Below are 19,974 nucleotides of genomic sequence, written 5' to 3' on the forward strand. Positions count from 1 at the left end.
AAGCGCCCGCTGTGTTCCTGCTCCGTCCCCACTGAGATGAGGTCTGAATATTTCATAAGCGATCATTTGAAGGGTTGCAGGAGCTCCCAGCGTGACTAAATATTCACTGAACTGCAACTCACATTTTAACCCACTGGAACGGGATGAAAGGCAGCATCGTGGACGAGACGTGAGCCGCTCCTCTTCACCTGGAGGATCGGCCACGACTCCCGCTGCGCTGATTCTCAGGGTCAGGTTTCTGAAATGAGATCAATTATTCAGTGATGAATTTAAACATCTTTAATTGATGGTAATAGTCATGGCTGGTATTGTATATGAGACAAACCTCAGTGTGAACTCGTTATGCAGACAGGTTTAAGATTTATTGGTTATAATGCTGAAACACTTTGATATTTATACATTATAGATGCAGTGTTACAGCAAGGAAACTGGGCGTCTCTGGGATTTGGGGTGTTGTTACAGCAGATTGATCAATATGGCGATGTCACTTTGGGCTCAGAGAAACTGTTACGAGAACTTTCACAATGTTTTTACATTGCTGAAGTTTTTCAGAGGACATTTAATGCCTTTCAGAACATCAACAGGAAATAAGGGAGAGAAAGGAGGAATGACTTTTAACAAAGGTTTCCAGCCTCATTCGGACCATTAAAGCTGTAGTTGGTAAAGTTTATAAAAAATACTTCTTCATACTTGTTGAAACTGTCGCTATATTCACACAGAAGATCTGTGAAAAATAATCACAGTCCTCTGCCGACTCTGCTGCCTCGCGGTGCTCATGATGACCTCAGTGTGTTTGAACAAAAACAACCAATCAACCAAATATAAAACAGGATACAAAGGCCAAATAAAACACAGAATCCAAAGTATTTTAGTTCTTCATGAGAGCGGAGCATTGATTTCAGAAGTCAGGAGGACACAGTGAATTAAAAAAACAACACAAAAACATTAGAGAAAAACAAACTTGAATTGATTTGATTTGATTATTATTAAAAACTCAAACTGATGTGAAGGTCCAGACTTGTTGGAGAACTGCGACCTGCGTTAAACTCCAGTGTGTGAACATTTGGCCTGAACCCTTCTGATGTGTCCTTGAGCAAGTCGCTCAGCTGCTGCCGGGGCTGGAGGGACCATTTGGTTGCTCATCCTTCACGTCGACCTCCCCAGAGGGACGAGACGAGCACATATCAATAAAGTCTCCCATTATCATGAACCTGAACAGCAGCCAAACGCTCCGTACTTTGGCTCCACGCTGTATTAATCCTGTTGATTTCTGGAGGCACTTTGTTGCACTCAGTCTGTTTAATGAAGGTTTGAATCGACTCCAACAACCTGTGACAGAGGAGTGCACTGCACAGTAACTAAGTACATTTACTCAAGTACTGCAGCGCTCTCTCTCTCAACACTTGTCACCCCCATTCGTCACTTAGACACAAAAACATGAGAAAATAGAGTCCAGGTTGAAAAATACAGAAGTTCCCTTTAATATGACTCAAGTTAAAGATCTGAATCTTACTTCTACTTTGATCAAATATGATCAAAGTCACATGACCCACAGAGGCTCTCCGTCCTCCCAGGGTCTTATTCTGGACCTGAACACACTGAACCCAAACTTAACAACCTTTGAACTCGTTTGTAGCCCAAACCATTTTAAACATCAGGCATGTGTGAGCTGCTGACACGACCACCGAACCTGACGGACCTCTCCCTCATCCGGAGACCCTGGCACCTTTACTGGTCATGTGATATTTATTAAATTCACCCTGTGGTGTCCATCACCCTGTCACCCTGATTACAAACAGTAGGTTAACAGTCGTCAGTGCAGCTTTACAGACGGCTCAAAATGCTCGTGAGCATCGTGTTTGGTGCCTGTGACACTCCGGTCGTACTTGACTCCAGTGTAATAATCTTCATCAAATAGAAACATATCATGTTTTCGCACTATCACAGCAGCTTTGTCTCCGTCCAGTGACTCATTTATTTGAAGATGACAAACTGAAACTGGCTGCTGATGAATTTCAGCTCACTGTGTCTTCACTGACACATCACAGGCTGCTTTAATGCAGGATCAGGTTTCTGTACTGGTCTATATACTGCTTAAAGTGTGTTACATTATGCCCACTATTTTCTGAGGCATGTCTGTTTTCAGATTCAACCCAGTCTCACTCCAAAGTCAAATACCAGTCGCGTGGTCAGTGAGTTACGCTGTCAGACACCAATGAAAAAGCTGTGCTTTCATGTCGGTGTGATATGCAGCCGGTCGCCATTATTGTGCAACACATTTGGTGCTCTCGTGAGTGCTGGAAGCAGGACGATAAATGTGGGATTAATTGAAAATAACGGTGTATATCCAGTGTAACAGTCAGTCTGTTTCCATGACATCAGAGAAAATTGATTTATTGTGTCAATCCCTGTAAACATGTTGACTGAAATGGTCCTAAAGTGAATTTGTCACAGTGGGACTAACACACCCAGATCATGTGACTCCTGCATGTATACAGTCAATCAGACCCAAACTGGCCGAGGCGCTCTGAGCATGCTCCATAGTTTCCGCCCCGGGCTTTGACCCAGAAGTCCAATAGCATTAAATGTGTAAGAGAAGAAGAAGCCGGTAACAACATGGAGAAATCTACATCCAGAGCTGTGACTTTTTGGACGGACCAAATGTACAGAGCTGTAAAGTTGTCCACCATGGTAGCAGTTAGCTGCTAGCTAACCGTAGCTAACTTGTTTGTCCATTGTTTGGTCTGTGACGTAATAGGTCAACAGGAAAAAGGTCCAATACTAACAAGCTGAAAGGGGGCATATCTCCACCTATTGTAGAGGAGTCGCACATACTTGGGTCAATAAATGGATTCCCCTCCTGTGCTTGTATACTGGGACAAGGACAGTAGTCCAGTTAAATGTCCTCGTCCAGCTGGAACTGTAGCTCCACTTCACTGTGACCGGAGTGTGTCAGTAGATGTTTGGAGCTCTGTGGTTCAGAGGACTCAGTTATGACTGATACACAGACAATAACTGGTGATGAGATCACTTCATTGCTGGTTTTGGTATTTTTGTGGAATTTGCTGACAAGACAACATCTATAGAAAATTACCAGATGAATAATTTCAGTAAACTACTTGTAGCAAATAAGCTACGATGAGAAACAAACAATCCTGAACAAATAAACTCTCTGTGGTCGTCTTTCAAACGGAGGCAGCAGAACTCATCTGATATTTGGCACAAACAGAACCAGTGGCTGCAGATAACACCGTGTTGGGGAGGAGGCGATAATGACTTTTTAAAATGATTTGGGGTTATTTGTCCCCGTTTAGGAAACAGCCAGAAACAGAGAACATTTCACTTCAGGCCAACGCGTTTGCTGAGTTGTGCTGTGATCAAACCTCGAGGGTCCTTCACGGCCTTTACACTGACACGCCGCCTCATCTGCCGACTGTATGTTTCTGGAACAAAGCGTTTGGCTCAACCTCTTATCTGGTAATCAACGTGAAGAGACCACTCAACATAATTGATATAGGATGTGATGATGGGTTTTTTCTCGACTCGAGCGCGCACATACACACACACACACACACACACACACAGACGAGGCTGGAGCAGCGGGCGAAGTGGAGACTGAAGAGGAGGGCGTTGTAGAGGATAACTTAAAATTTGCATATGAATAAGAGTGAATAATGAATTCCTCCTACTTGTTATTGTTTGAAGAGAAGCAGCACACGTGTTCACTCTTAACTGAACAGCGTGCTCACTGCTCATTGTTCCAGACGCTTCATTATTGTCCTGCATCAAAGAGATATTTTAGTATTTCTGAGTGAATCCACTGTAAAACATTATGGTCCATTATCTCACCTCTGCCTGAAACAGCTGCTGTAAAACTACTGTGTTTTATTAGGATCATCTCCTACTCCTGTATCACACCGATGATGATGATGATGATGATGATGAATATTTGATGTATTTTTCATTTAAAGCACAAATCAGATGAGAAACAGAGACGCTGTAAACAAAGAGCCACATTTGTAAGCGACAGTCGTTCTCAGAGAAGCAAAACACGAGAGCTCGGGGACCTGAGTGAAAATGTCCGACAGTAAGTATCTGAGCGTTTTACACTGAGAGCGAGCTGAAGTCCCAGCGGCTCGTCTGACTCACTCATCTGAGCCAGTAAAATATAACAGAGCCGTGATGGACGTGGCTCCGGTCTCACCGGGTTTCCTCCTCCCGCTCCTCGATGAATTATGGATGAAATATTTTGTTTTTTTTATAAAAAAAAAAAAAAGTGGTCATTGGGAGAAAAACTTTGAGCACACACAAACAAATTGTCTAATAGTTTCACAACATCTGATGCCAGCTCTCCAACAGTGACATGAGGCGACATACAATCGAACCATCACGTCATCTTCACGCAACATTTAGCCTGGAGTCTGGAGGTCAGAGTTTTGTCATCCTTCACACATTATAAACTCATTTTTATGGCGGACATCTTGACCTGTCACAGCAGGAAAAGCACATGTGAAACACATTTAAGTTAAAGGACGAGTCATCTGTGTTCTTCATGTTTTCCAAAAGGAAACAGCTGTTAGCAAAAAGCAGTGACGTGAGTTAGAGCGTCCAGTTAGAGCTGCTTTCACGCTGACGTGTGGTAACTCACTGCCTCCAGTTACTTCAATGAGGGGAGGCGGCAGAGGGGAAGTGGTTTCCAACATGGCAGTCGGGGTATGAGGTGTTTCTGCCTTCGTGGACATACACAGATTTTGTTCTGTTGTGCTGAGTTCACTGTGTTGAACTTCTGGCAGCTGCTGCCTGGCTTCATCAAATAGCAGCATCATGATAGCAGAAAGAAGACAAGATGGTGGAGCTGATCATGTTGGTGTCTGAAGACCTGGAGGTACAGAGCCAGCAACTTATGAAGACAACCAGAAGAAGTGGGCCGTGAACATTTCTACCAAACTTCAGATGAAAAATTGTCCAAACTGTAGAAATCTTTGGTCATTTCAGTCTCTTCTGTTGTCTTGTTTCAGTCTGCAGCTACAAGCCAGCTTCACTTGTCATCACAAAAAAAAAAACACGTTGCTTTTTGGGGAGCCCCCTCACGGGTTGGCGGTTGGCGGGGCGGCGACCTCGCAGCAGTGTGAAAGCAGCTAATGATATTGAGGTGAGGTTGTGTGACGTACTCGTCCATCGACAGCTCTTTCCGGAAGATGAAGCTGTTACATTGCTCTCCTCAAAACCACCAGACTCTGACAAAAAAATAATTTTACCTCTCAGAACACGAGGAGCTGCTGGTGAATCACTAACGTGGCATCCACAGGAGCACACGGCTCAGCTTCTGTGACGGTTAGAGGGTTTGAGGAATAAAGCTAGTTTAGAAGACTGCTAACAGAGTTGTCAAAGATGGCGTGGCTCAGTCATGAAGAGGCACGTTAGGCACGCTCAGGGGTTCATATGTAGCAGCTAGGCCTGGCTGGTTTTACAGGATTACAGGATACAAGAGTTTTTACAAATCCTGACGGTTTGATTTTCAGTACCATCCAAAATACAAACATGCCTCTTCCTGTTAAGATGACGCCGTATTAAGAGGTCAGTTTCTACTAGCAGCTGAGCTGACTGTGAGTGGTGGGGATAACGTTACAGGACTGTAAACAGCCACAACACCAGAGGGAGAGACCTCAGGGTAAAACAGCATGTCTTTACAAATAACTCTGTAGATTAAGAGTTTATATAAATCAAACCAGGATCAGTTCTGATGGCTGATTTAATGTTGTAGTCACATATCGAGCAGAAATGTCAAACATGAATCTAAAACATGAAGATTTGCTGCTTTTCTGTTCGACATCACTGTAAACGGAAGATCTTTGAGTTCTGGACCATAAGTTGCACAAACCAAGACATTTGAAGACAAACATGTTTTTGTTCATGGACTGAGCATGAATCTGAAAACTAATCTGAGGCCAAAACTTGATCCATACACATTAAAATAAGCAGTTATGGCTCAGCCTGCTGCCTCTGTGACCTGGACCCAGATAAACGTCTGAAAATGGACGACGAATGGTAAACTGATGGATTACAGTCCTCGAGTGGAGAAACAGCTCACAGCTTTGCCTCTACGATGTTTTCAAGCAGCCACTTTGGACCCCTCACTTGTTGGCATCACGGCCGGCGCCTGTTGTGGTAAATTCCGGCTTCTTGGAGATTATTTGTGCGTCTGGATCACATCTCTGAACAAACAGATTGCTTGGCTGCGGCTCCTCCCGAGGTCGGCTCGCTCTGATACTCAGATGCTGGTGCACCCAAAGTTCAAGCACCTTTGTTTTGACGTGGTGATCACCCCCACACACACACACACACACACACACATTATGAGCCAATGTCACCTCTCTTGTGTTCAGAGCAGGCGATCCAAACTGATGCTGTAATGAGCTGCTGTTTGTTTGGCTACAGGCTGTCGCAGATGACACATGATGCTGTCACTCACATTTCATGGCAGCGGCCCCCGTGGCACTGAATCACCATCTGAGTCTCTCGCCGTCCCTCGTTTGAGCAAAGGCAAGTTCTCAAACAATTTCACCGTTATCTGTGGTGTAAAACGTCCTTATCCTGGCTTTATTTCTTCTTTTTATTACTGCTGTTAAATCTTTATTTATCCAGAACATGTTCTTATTTACACAAATGACTGGGGAAGTTAACTGTGGGGGAGGACGTGTTACACATTATTCATTTGCCAGTACCCACATCTACAGTGATTATGTGCTGCTGGCAGCTTCGCCGGAGCAGGTGGGGGCAAAGTGCCCTGCTCAAGAGCACATAAATTATACTTTCTGACACTCGACCGATCGACTGCAGCTGTACACAGGCCTGAGAGTTTCATGTGCTAAATCAGTCGTTAAAAGAGCCACACTCAGGCCTGTAACTGGTAACTAGTGACAAGTAACCCGACCACCTCCGGTTTTATTTAGATGTAAACATGTTTTTATGGCGTCGATATAATTAAACAGTTTATTTGTGTCATTATTGAAGCGTTCTGGCAAAAAGCTTCACTGTTATGGCAACTAACATTTTAGATTTCCACTCTGCCGCCCACACAGGTCTGCCCTAATTCATGATGACAGCGTCGTGAATCTGTGGAGGCACTTCAGCGTACCTGTCATTACATAAACACCTGTGTGGTAAACAGCTAAACATGTCAGTCTGAAAGGGAAGCTTACACTCCGCTGTTCTCTCTCTGCTTCAGGTCCGATGCACCTGGTTGGTATTTATGCTGAGTAACTGAGTATATTTATATCTAAAGTGTAACTTCGTCTTTTCTTGTTTCACTGAATACAGAGAGTCTGTGATCATAAGTCTATTCACTAGTTTTCTTTCAGCTCCATTTCAGTCTTCATTTGGTGAATCTGCAAAAATTGAAGGTCAGAATATCAACGAGAAACTTCAAATGTTACTGAGTGGATTCAGAATGTGATAAAAAAAAGAACCAGGAGATGTGATTACATCACTGCAGTTTTAAGCTCTTTCCACTGACTTCAGAACAGATATTAGGATCCATCCATTGATTTTCAACCGCTGATCTGAAGCCAGGTCCCAGAGGCAGCAGGCTGAGCAAAGCCCACCAGACGTCCCTCTCCTCAGCAACGCTTTCCAGCTCCTCCTGGGGGACCCCGAGGTGTTCCCAGGCCAGATGAGATCTATAATCCCTCCAGTGTGTTCTGGGTCTGCCCCGGGGCCTCCTACCAGCTGGACCAGGAGGATCCTGATCAGATGTTGAACCACCTCAACATGAAGGAGCAGCGGCTCTACTCCGAGCTCCCTCCAGATGTCTGACTCCTCCCCCTATCTCTAAGGCTGAGCCCAGACACCCTACAGAGGAAACTCCTTTCAGACGCATGTATCTTTGACCTTAACGTGGTGGAGGGATTGGTGTGTCACTGTGATCCTGGGAGCTGTGTTGTCTGGGGCTAACAGGTCTCCTGAGGCAAAGTGGTCCCAGGGGAGGGGCCAGACTAAAGAGTGGTTTGAGAAGACCTTGATGAAACAGCACATTCAGGAAAAGAGTACCTGGCCAGTATGGGGACTCTAGGGCCTCCCTCTGGAGTCAGACCTAAGGCTCGAACCACGTGGGCTCCATGTCATTCATTTGAGCTGAAGTTTCTGTTGTTTTAACTTAACAGTGAAATAAGCTGCTTGATTTATAAACTGTACATTGCCGTGCCTTTTCACCAGCCGATGTTACAAAACTTTAAATCATCACTCAGCAGGCAAAGAATAAAGCACTGAGACGAGAGGGAGCCACCGAGAGAAAGACTAAGGACACTGATTCAGATTTAAGAGATGAGCACCAGAGAGGAGGACAAAGACACAATGAATTACAGCCATGTAAACAGTTCGGAGAATCCCGAGGACAGCGACGCCAATGTGAGGTAAGAACAGGACACTGTCGTAGTAGGGACAGGTGAAATTAATTCAAGGCCCTGCTTCTTCAGACTGTCTCTCCTAGAAGGAATTACTGAGCTCACACGAAAAAATACCAGAAACAGTCGAGTAAACTTTCTACTCCTGCTCAGCTGACCAATCATGTTGTGACATGGATGTGAATGTCAGATCAATAGTTGTGGAAAGTTACAGGGATGTTCCGACACAGACTCCTGAATCTGAGGATGGACTGATGTGGAGAGAGCAGGAGTCCGAAGCAGTGCTGACGGAGTCGACTTGATAATACTGAGACCTGCTGACAGAACAGTCTGCCTCGTTGAAGATGTTTGTTGTCCACCACCTCCTTTCAAATACGCACTGCTCAAAAAACTTAAGGGCAGCATAACGTACACCACGGCGTCTCCAGACTCTTTCACGCCTGTCACATGTGCTCAGTGTGAACCTGCTCTCATCTGTGAAGAGAACGGGGCACCAGTGGTGGACCTGCCAGCTCTGGTGTTCTCTGGTGAATGATGGAGCTGCATGGTGCTGGGCTGTGAGCACAGGTCCCACTAGAGGACGTGGGGCCCTCATGCCACCCTCATAGAGTCTGTTTCTGACAGTGTGGTCAGAAACATGCACACCAGTAGCCTGCTGGAGGTCATTTTGTAGGGCTGTGGCAGTGCTCCTCCTGTTCCTCCTCACACAAAGGAGCAGATACCGGTCCTGCTGCTGGGTTGATGCCTTTCTACGGCCCTGTCCAGCTCTCCTGGTGTATCAGCTGGTCTCCTGGTATCTGGTATCAACCTGACTGGGCTGCAGGTCCCGCCTCATGCTACCAGTAGTGACAAGGACACTAGCAGAAGACCAAACTAGAGAAGAATCAGTCAGGAAGGATAAGGAGAGAGCAACTGTCTGTGGACACCACATGTAAAACCATTTCTTGTTTGCCTCTCCATTGTTCCTGTTGTCTCTTTGATTTGAACCAAAGCAGCTGAAACTGATTCACAATCACTGGAATGATCCCTGAAGTTTAACTGACTTCCTGTTGCACTGTGACCATTAAGAGCTCCCTTCAGTTTTTCTTTCTCTTTGAATTATCCTGTTTTTAAAAGAGCACATTTTGTTCGGCACATGGTGGATTTATAAACCAGAGCATGGAAACTAAACAATAAGAGATATTTCAACCTCCTCAGCAGCAAAGGTGTTGAAGTGTCCTCAAGCAAGAACTGCTTGGATTCAAACAGCTGAGTGCGGCCGCAGCTGGTGAGAGCCTGCATCTGAAATATTCCTCATTACCTCGTGCATATGTGATGTAGAGAGCAAACAGCATCCAGCTGAATGTGTTTATTCCAGATGTTCCCACAGGCAGGCAGCTGATATATTGTCGCCCTCCTTAACGCCATGAGAGCTGTGGTGTTTCAGTGGAAGGACGTGTCAGTCCTGCTCTGCTGTAGCCACTCGCTGTCCTTGAGAGCACGACTGAGCATCGAAGCAACAAAGTGCTTTATTAGACGTCCCCTGATAGATCAGGTCTGAGGTAGAACTCATGTCTGCAGTAGGAGTGATGATGTTTGGCTGCAGCTCAGGAGGGAGGCTCCACAGGGTATCTATCACCCGAGGTGACTGGGTGTCAAATAAAAAAGCGGCGCCGGGTAATTTTACAGGATGAAAGTCAATACAGTCGATACAGGCAATCATCTGAGGGACGCCTCCCGCCTCTCCTCAGGCTCCTCACTGGTACAGTATTCACAGCCACCCTGGGACTGATGCTCAGGAGGGAGAGGGACTCATGTTCAGAGAGAATACAGTGAAATCTTTAAAGGAAAAGTTTGAAAATTGAGTTTTTGAATCTACTTTTGAGCAGGAAGACAGTGATGTTCTGTATATGAACACTTACTTTAAAGGGTGTTAATTAAGTGAAAATGATAATAGGGATGTAACGATCCATTGATCTATCGTTTCAGTTATCAACAATCCAATATCATCAAATTCTGGTCGGCAGACAGAACACGTCGTACGTAAACAATGCTGTAATGAGATAAAACATGTCGTACCTGCCTGAACGGCGTCTCACTCCGCTAACTTCTCTCTACAGAAACATCAGCTGCTGTTTCAACCATGTTCGGTTATGATTATCTTTTATGGCCCAAAGTAACAAATAAAGCTGCAGCAGCTTCTTCTGTGACAGACTGTGTCGAATGATCAGATAATATCGCCTCATAACGATCGCAGGACCCTGAATCACATCGCATCCACATCGTATCGTGGCAGATTTTGTTGATCAGTAAATATCACATCCTTGTCTGAAGAATCAATATAATATTCTGTCCTAATGAAAGCAGTGATTTAGACACTAATCTATAACCCAGCAAACTATTATCTGTTGTGTAAATCAGCGACCTCCATGTTTGTTAGTGATGTCAGAGGTGAGAGCCGTGTGGAGGCAATCCCTGCTCACACTACAGTGCAGCACCCCAAAAGAAATCCTCACAGACAAGAAGCTGGAACCAGAATATTTAATAATGTTGCTTGAAAAATGACTTACGATTAATTGATTATCCAAACAGATGCTGGTTCATCAACCAATCGATTGTTTCAGCTAAAGATCGAAGTAACTTAAAATCCATACTGTGAATTAATATCTCCTACAGACGACCTCAGATCGGAATCTGATTTATCTCGTATTATTATCTTGTATTTGTTTCAGATTTCAGTGACGTGTCGTCTCTGATCGCAGTAAAAACATGTGGCGGAGGTTTGTGTCTCGTCCTGAGAGATGGCGGCGATAAGGAGCCCAGACTCACTTTCATGTCTCCAGTTCTGAGTGGGCCAAACAGGAAGGAGACACAGAGCAAAGCAGCCTTTGATTTATATTCAAATGAGACGTATACAGGGGAAATTGGATTTCTCTTTCATTTCAGAGAATGAATTTCCTGGTGGCAGATCGTATTGTATCATCTGGTGGCGTTAATATCCAGCTCTGAGCGTCACAAGGCTATTCTTCATTACAAAGACTCGCAGGAACTTTTACACCTCCTCGCCACTGAATGCAATGACTATTTCCATTTCTGTCCCCGTGTTCAAACAATACCCCCGAGGCCATTTAAGACATTTTTCAGCACTTTTAATTTACACATGAAAGGTGATAAGGAATCAAAGGAATCCTGCTTTAAATTCAGAGGAAACTTGTTTCTGTCTCGTGTCCCTGATGTCAACCAACCTGCTAATTCTGTGCCTCAGAGCGAGGCGGCTGCAGGATGCTCTTTTTGTAGGTGTAATTGAGTTCAGTGTGTTTATACACCAATGAAAAATTCAACAATGTACACAGCCATCCTAATCAGGCTGCAGTGGCTCATGGGAAAAAACACACCATCCACCGCTGCCTCCACAGACAACGAGCCGCTCGCCTTCAGCTGTGAGGCCTTAATGCCTCATTGTCATCTGGTCGCCGAGCCTGAAACATACATGTTGTAATCCCCAAGGAAACATGCCCAGCGTCACGGCTTCTGTCGCGCTGTTACAGACACAGACACGCAGGGTGACCTGTCTTTATTCAAACCACTCATCAAAACTCTTCTTTTCAAAACAGCCTTTACGTGTGTATTTTACTGTTTTATTTTATGATCTTTTTAAATAACGTAAAGTGTCTTTGAGTACCATGAAAAGGGTTATATAGATAAAATGTATTTATTTATTTTATTTTATAATCTGGATTTTAACTCCTCTCTGTTCAGTAGCTGTCTGTTATTCACTCACTTTACAGCAGCAAACCACTTTGAAATAAAAGCTCTGTGCCGGAAATTTACTGTACTTCAAAATAAACTTAACACGATGGTGAGTCACTTGCGATCCATTCAAAATGGACCTGCAATGCACTTTTGGACCGCGACCCACCAGTTGGGAACCACTGCTCTGTACTGATATAATGTGAATACTCAAATATGGAAGTTACTTAAAATGCCCGTCTCTAACGTTAATTAAACTTAACAAGCGTTAACAAAACTTGACACAAATGTCTAACAGGATAAAATAATGAAGGTCTAAAGGTCAAAGGTCAGCTTGACTGTGGCATCATCATGTTTTAACGTCATATCTCAGGAACAGAAGGGGAGACATTTGGTGAGACACTGAATTGGTGACTAATCTTGAAACTGTGTGTGAAGCGTCCATGTTGGAGCGGTAATAACCCTGCAGCATCACTCAGTATATGAAGCTGCGACATCGCACGTCGTAGCCTGTGATTCAGTCGGCGCTGTCATCGTACACTCTGCAGACATCAAACCTGATGTCATACCAAGTTGATCAGACCCATGTGGCACAGTGTAGCTGCACTAAACTTAGACTGATAAAGTCTCACCGTCTGTAGGAGGATTAAAACTAATAATTTTTGTATCATACGTGACAAAGAAAAGCAGCAAATCATCAAATATCAGAGGTCAGAATCAGCAGATGTTCAGTGTATTAAAAATGACAGAAATGAAAGAATGAATTATCAAATTAGTTTGTTGCAGCTCTAAAGTAAGATCTGTCTCTGTGAGCTCGAAGAAACACCGAAATATAAACGTCTGACGAGACAGAATCTGAGCCGCTCAAAACTATTAACAATCAGACTGTTCACTGAAAGCTACTGACTGTCAGCTGCACGGACGGGTTTAGGATAGTTAATGAAAAAGGGATATACATCAGAACATGACACTACAGCTCTGTTAAAGACTTTCACCCTCACATTGTGTGAAGACGCCTCAGACTGCGTTGCGTTTCCTCTGGCACCATCCTGTGGATTAACACAGACCCACACTGACACACTGCTGCAATAACAACACCATTTATCTCCTTATTTCAAGCATCTTATGTTTTATTGCCACACTGCAGACTGACCCAGGATCAGGTGCGTTAAGTGTCTGTTCACACAAATTAGAAAAACTAAAAATTCTCACTTACAGTTTAAGGTATTCAGCCATGTTTTTGCACCACAGGTTTGATTTTATTTCAACAGGTGTTGAGATTTCTGCTGCCACCAAACACTATAAAGGTAAACTGCAGTCTGTTAGTGTAGTATGTAATTATTAACAGTGGTGTAGTGGTGGTGGATGAGGTGGTGTACTGGTAGGAAGATGGGTAAGTTACTGAAGAAGAGGTGATTCTACTCTGAAATCTGATGTTCTGAGCTAGCTACAGGTGTTTTGTCGGTGTTTCAGCCGCCACTGGTTATTAATATTATATATAATTTCTGCTCCTTTATCCTCCACACTGGACCTTTGACAAATAGTCTATATTAAAACCGTTGACCACTTGTTTTGTGGATGATCCTCAGTAACAGACGAACCTTTTCTCCAAAGATGCTGCTGTTGATTCATGTAATTCTTTATTGCTGTGTAATAAACTTGAGTCACCTCTCACTGAGCTGTGGTGGCAGAAAACCTGAAGAAATGAAACTAAAACCATGTACACAGACTGAAACCTTCACAGGTAAGAGAGATTATTTCCTAATAATTTGGGTGAACTGACCCTTTAAACCTGACGAGCACAACATGAGACACAGAAACACATATTCAACAGATGAAGCAGAGACGTTAACATGATCACTCTCCTCAGAGACCAAAGACGTGACCGACTGTTGTTAAAGTGCTACATGTTGTTAACCAGCTGTGAGGACGTGTGAATCTTTGGCGTGTGATGACAAAGCTTAAAAACATATATAGATAATGCTGAAGCCTGAACAGGTGTGGCAACTTGCTAAAATGATTTTGTCCTCCTCTGCGTCCGTCTTCTGTACTGATCTGAATCTAAAGTGTCAGGGTCTCTGGTCGCTCCTCTGTGTCATGTTCTTCATGGTTTCACATGAAAATAACAAGAGTATCCAAATAAATTAAAGTTTTCTCATCAGTTTATGAGAATATTAAATATCTTCTGTCCAAGACGAGGTTTCCCAGTTTACTCCCAATGTTACTCCCAACGTATCCAACAGCAGTAATCCGTCTTGGTTCTCTGTGAGTCTCTGCTTCATAATATTCTACAATGATGCATCATATTGTTCAGAAAACTAAAAGCAGTCAATCTGCACGCAGGAAGCTCATGAAGGGATCTCCACACAGTTGGCGAGGCGCGTAGCGTCAGAGCGAGATGAACATCAGGATCACAGGCGACAAATATTTGTAAAGTGAAGTTCACTATCCAGAATCAGCCCACAGGAAGTTCAAGTTTGTTTTTTTTGTCACTCAGTCCCATCTGAGTCTCTAAAACCTGCAACACATCTGCAGGAGAAGTTTTTGAGCATTTCGAGTTCACTCTGACTCAGAAGTGTTTGTTCCTCCCCTGCCTTTAGATTAGTGAGGAAAGCGTGTGAATGGAGGGTTGCTGGTTTGATTCCCTGCAGAGGCCCTCTGCAGTTTCTCTGAGCAGCCAGGAGCAGAAGGTTAAATTCATGTACGAGTTTAAGATGTGACAGCAAACATGATGTTGCTGACATGTGCTCAGCAGAGAGAATAGAAAGACTTGACGTAGAGAGCTGTCACAGATCAGTCTGACACATTTACACCTCAGCTCTACTGTGAAACAAAAACCTTAATGTGTAATCCCTACAGCTGGACAGACCTGCACTTCCTCCTGGCCGCAGGTCTGGGTGGAGACTCAGGGGAGGAGCAGCTGCGTCGGCTTTCAGGAGGCTACTTGGTGACAGAGTCGCCGTCGGGCCTCATGCTGAAAGGCTCCAGGCGCTCGCTCTCAGGCAGCATGTTGTTGAGGCGCTCCATCAGCGGCACCGTCTGGTCGATGCCCATCTGGATGCGTCTCAGGATCATGGACATCTCGTTGACCTTCTGGATCTGCTCGGCATACTTGGCGTAGCGTTTCTGGCGCTCCTGCATGATGCTGAACAAAGTTTCCACCGACAAGTCCATCTGGAAGGAAGAAGTCGGGAGAGAGAAGAGAGAGTGTCTCTGACTTCTGATGACACCATGAATCATTCTAACACAACTCAGACATGAATATGATTTAAATAATACAGAAATATACAGTGTGAGCGTCTCTCAGTGACATCACCCAAATTTAGATATAAAGAATAAGAGGCTGGAGGGTGGGACTGTTATGTAAACCAACATCTGTTACAGTCAAGTCACTGCCAAAAGAGTTCGTACAATGTTGATGAAGCCTATCGTCTTCAAGGATAAATCTCTGCATGTCACAGTAACTGGAGCTGTGGTGTCTGAGGTGACTCTCTCTCGCTGGCAGACCGGAACTAGTTTGTTTTACGTCAATTAGCCAAAGCTAAAAGGAGCAGAGAGGGCTCAGATGCTGCTTTCCAATGTAAGACAAAAGTCGGTAATTCCAACTCGGTTCCTGACTCCCTATCTGCTCAGGAAAACATGGACAAACTGGACAAACTGCTGTCTGTATGTCAACTCTCTGCACTTGGGGGCGCCCACTAGCTCACCTGGTAGAGCGGATGCCCCATGTAAGGCTCTGTCCTTGCCACAGCAGGTGTAGGTTCATTTCCAACTCCGGTCTTTGCTGCTTGTCATCCCCCCTCTCTCCCTCCCCATTTCATGCCAGACTTTCTTGTCTATTAAATACCAAAAAATAATCTTTAAAAAATATATAGTCTCTGAGCTTCATGAGCGTCTAAAGATGACCCACAATAATTCCCACAGCAGCGCCATTAGTGGGGAGAAACAGCTAAAACAATAAGTCAATTGTCAAACTTGTCTTTGCTCATTTAAATAATACAACAGCTCAAAACTATGTAAACGGCTGCTGAGCGTAATGGTGTGAATTTTACTTCATAAATGACCCGAATGATCAACTGATCAAGACTGTTGATTTTCAATTGATCAGGAAATAAGTTCTCTACAACTTAAAATAAAATATTTTCAGACACCCTCTACATTCAACAGGAAACACAGCAGTTAGAATGGCTGTTGTTGTTAAACATTTCATATTATAGTTTTTTACCTCTTTGATCCTCTTGACCAGTGCGTTCTGGTCGAAGGCCACGGCCTCGGCACACTGGTGGAGGTGGTCCTGGTAGCGAATGCAGAGCTGCAGAACCTGGGCGGCATCCAGCCTCTCTAGACACACACTGCTGGGTGACGTCTGGCCACTCAGCACTCCTGCAGAGAGCGAAAAGCAAACGGACATGTTGGAACAAAGTAACACTCGACAACAGCGTAACACTTGGTAATTATTGTAATTAGCTATGCTCGGGATCTGACAGAATTACCCCTCTGGTGTGTCAGGAGGGTGCCTACACAGGAAACTTGGCTCATTATATACCTTCTAACACAGCGCTAATGGGCTGCAGCGACAATTAGCTTCACCACACAGAATCTGAAAATGGACTGAAGGGGAGGTGATGTAAATTATATAAAACTCTCAATAACTTCACATAAAACTGAAATGATTCAAGTCAGATTAAAAATCTGGACTGATAACTCTCAATAAATAAATTCAAAGTGGCAACATTTAGATCTCACTCATTTCACTTGTTACAGAGATCAGATCACTGAAGTTATATTTAATAAACAGATAGGGTGGCACAGTGGTGCAGTGGTTGGCATTGTGTGGCCTCAAACCCTTCTGTGTGGAGTTTATATGTTCTCCCTGTGTCAGCGTGGGTTTCCTCCAGGTGCTCCGACGTGTTCTCCCTGTGTCAGCATGGGTTTCCTACAGGTGCTCCGACATGTTCTCCCTGTGTCAGTGTGGGTTTCCTCCAGGTGCTCCAGCTTCCTCCCACAGTCCAAAGACATGCAGGTTAATTGGTGACTCTAAATCGTCCGTAGGTGTGAATGTGAGCGTGAATGGTTGTCTGTCTCTATGTGTCAGCCCTGTGATAGTCTGGTGACCTGTCCAGGGTGAACCCCGCCTCTCGCCCAATGTCTGCTGGGATAGGTGCCAGCTTCCCCGCAACCCCTAACAAAGATGAATTGTTATTTTGTCTGGTGAGTGAAGACAATCTAACAGCCACTTGTATATTTCAGCAGCATTTAGCTGGTGGCTGCTGCTGATTTCTAACCCTGCTAGGGTGGGATGAGCCCTTGAGAAAGCTGCATGCTCTTCCGACACAGTGAGTTCTGTAAATGTCCTCAAAGGAGGAGAGAGGGCAGCTGATGATCTTCTGGACTTTGGAAATAACCCCCTCAAGTGTTTTTCTGTGGGCTGTGGAGCAACTGACGAACCACGCAGAGAAATAGTGACTCAGCACGCTGTTGATGGAGCAGCGATAAAAGGAACCCACAGTTACTCAGCCTGGTTGTTCTTTCTGAGGATCATCAGGAAATGAAGACGCTGCTGTGCCTTATTTGTGAGCATGGTGGCATCTGTATTCCATGATGAATGGTCATCCCTGTGTACGCCCAGGAACTTGACATCTGAGAGCCTCTCCACGCAGTCTCTGTTGATGTGGATCAGATTTTTTTTCTTTCTGTAGTCGATCATCAGCTCTTTGGTTCTGGACGTGCTCGGGACACCACACTGACAGCCTCTGGACCTCGTCCCTGTATACAGTCTCATCCCCCACAGTTGTATCATCCACGAACTTGATGATGGCGTATCTCAGATGTATGGGGGCTCAGTCATTGGTGCAGAGAGTGTAGAGTCGAGGGCTCAGCGCTCATCGCTGTGGGGAGCTGGTGCTGAGACTGAGGGAACTGACTCTCACTCTCTGAGAGCGCTCGACAAAAAGTCTCTGATCCAGTAACAGTATGTGACAGTCCTGTAGTTCAGTGACCAGTCTGCTTGGGATGAATGTGTTAAAGGCAGAGCTGAAGTCTCACATAGCTCCCTGATGTTCCAGCTGGGTTAGTGCCGTGTGCAGAGCTGTGACTATGGCATCCTCTGAAGACACAAAGTGAGCTAAATGTGGGCGGGAGGCTGGTAACAAAGCACTTCATGATGACTGGTGTGAGTGCCACCGGATGTTATTAGGAGAACATATCAATTGATTTCACAGAGTGATTAAAAGCTATCAGTGTGGTGTGCAGATCTGTTGTCAGGTTTCTACTTTCAGTTTGTTTTTAATCTAGATCCTGATAAAGTTTTATAGATGTGTGCGCTCTGTCTAGAACTGAAATGGTACTTGCTGTATCTTGTGCCCCGAGGGAGGTTTTTTAATTCATGAAAACATATTTCTGTGGCTTCATAAATTCACACAATATCTACCAGAGATGTCTGCAGTGTGTGAGCAGTAAATAGTATTAGGCTGCTTTAGATGTATGGAGGTGTACCTGCTGAGCTGTCTGCCTTACAGATGACACTAAGGTCCCTGTCAGCAGCTGGAAGACTTCAGAAGTTACCTTTTAACAGCGGCTGAAATGTGGGTATCTCCTGGAGTTTGATGACGTCTGGGTCGTTGTGGATATTTCTCATTGATTGTGTCCCCGGAGCCACGACCACGATATCATCCATCTTTGCTTTCTGCTTTGCCGGGGAGGGCACCACTGAAATGAAATAGGTTAATGTTAATATCAGCAGGCAGCAGTTACTATACATGACCTCTCGCCTTTTTGACACTTATGTCCCTGTTGCAGTAAGAGAAGTAATTTTATAATGTAGACAGAGAAAGAAAGATCACACTGACCACAAATAGTACTAAAAACAGCTGAGGAGCAGTGAAGTAAAGTGTGAAGCATTAAATAGAAACACTCTAATAAACACTCACAGCACTTCACATGAATAAACTGACTGTAAATCGGTGTCAGTGACTGAGCAGTGTTTAGCTTATATCAAACTCCACCTTCAACAGAAACCGATAAAATGACTGAATAATAAACTCTTTAATGTTAAATCAGATTAATCAGAGAGGTGATTTTACCTGATGAGCTGTAGTCCGAGTGTTTGTGCTCCGAGTCTCCGCTCTGTTCGGCTCCCATCGTGCTAGCGTTTGGCTAACAGGCTAACGGTTAGCTTCCGTTAACGGTTACGGAAACGGGAGCAGAATAAATACCGGATGAATCAAAACGACTCCAAACGACCACCACACACCCGGACCGACAACGACAAGACCACGAACCGCAGCAGAGTAACTGAAGGGCAGTTATCGCTGGCTCTGCGGTAACATGCTAACGTTAACGTTAGCTAACGTCAGTTGTTCCTGTTACAGTTTGTTAGCTAACAGGTTAGCACACGTTACTGTAAAGCTCAGTCAGAGTTGAAGCAACATCTGCCCCTGTGACGAGTGACACCGAGTTATATTTAAAAACAATTACATTAAACGACACAAAACGACTGAGACAGAGAAATGACTTCAGGTCAGGACGAGGCAACACTTCCGTAAATATTGATCACGAGGTCTGCGCTTTCATTCTTCTTCTACTGATGTTTAATGGCGGTTAGCAGAACAGCTCTCAGGTACATTACCGCCACCTAGTGGACTGAAGTGTGGAGCAGGAGATTAAGAAACCAGCAAAAACCAACCAACAAACAAAAAACATTCTTTCTATTATTCTTATTAGTCTAAAATAATTAAATAGAAGTCTACGTACAATCCTTTATGTCCCCCTAGTGATGTAATGCTGTTCTTCATACATTGCACCAAATCTCCCGTTTGTCTCACACTCCATTTTACCCTCACTC

The 19,974-nt window shown here is 44.4% G+C and overlaps 1 protein-coding gene across 1 annotated transcript; it reads right to left on the reverse strand.

Moving 5' to 3' along the window:
- Positions 1–13,219: 13,219 nt before the first annotated feature.
- On the reverse strand, positions 13,220–19,683 carry borcs5 (BLOC-1 related complex subunit 5). The gene is made up of 4 exons (XM_049574989.1): positions 19,214–19,683; positions 18,696–18,839; positions 16,357–16,514; positions 13,220–15,305 (listed from the first exon to the last, which is right to left on the reverse strand). Exons 1-4 carry the CDS (start codon positions 19,269–19,271, stop codon positions 15,072–15,074), a joined length of 594 nt encoding a protein of 197 aa, XP_049430946.1. The 5' UTR covers positions 19,272–19,683; the 3' UTR covers positions 13,220–15,071.
- Positions 19,684–19,974: the final 291 nt, after the last annotated feature.

Source organism: Epinephelus fuscoguttatus, linkage group LG4 (assembly GCF_011397635.1).
Source record: "Epinephelus fuscoguttatus linkage group LG4, E.fuscoguttatus.final_Chr_v1".
In the NCBI taxonomy this organism is placed as follows: domain Eukaryota; kingdom Metazoa; phylum Chordata; class Actinopteri; order Perciformes; family Serranidae; genus Epinephelus; species Epinephelus fuscoguttatus.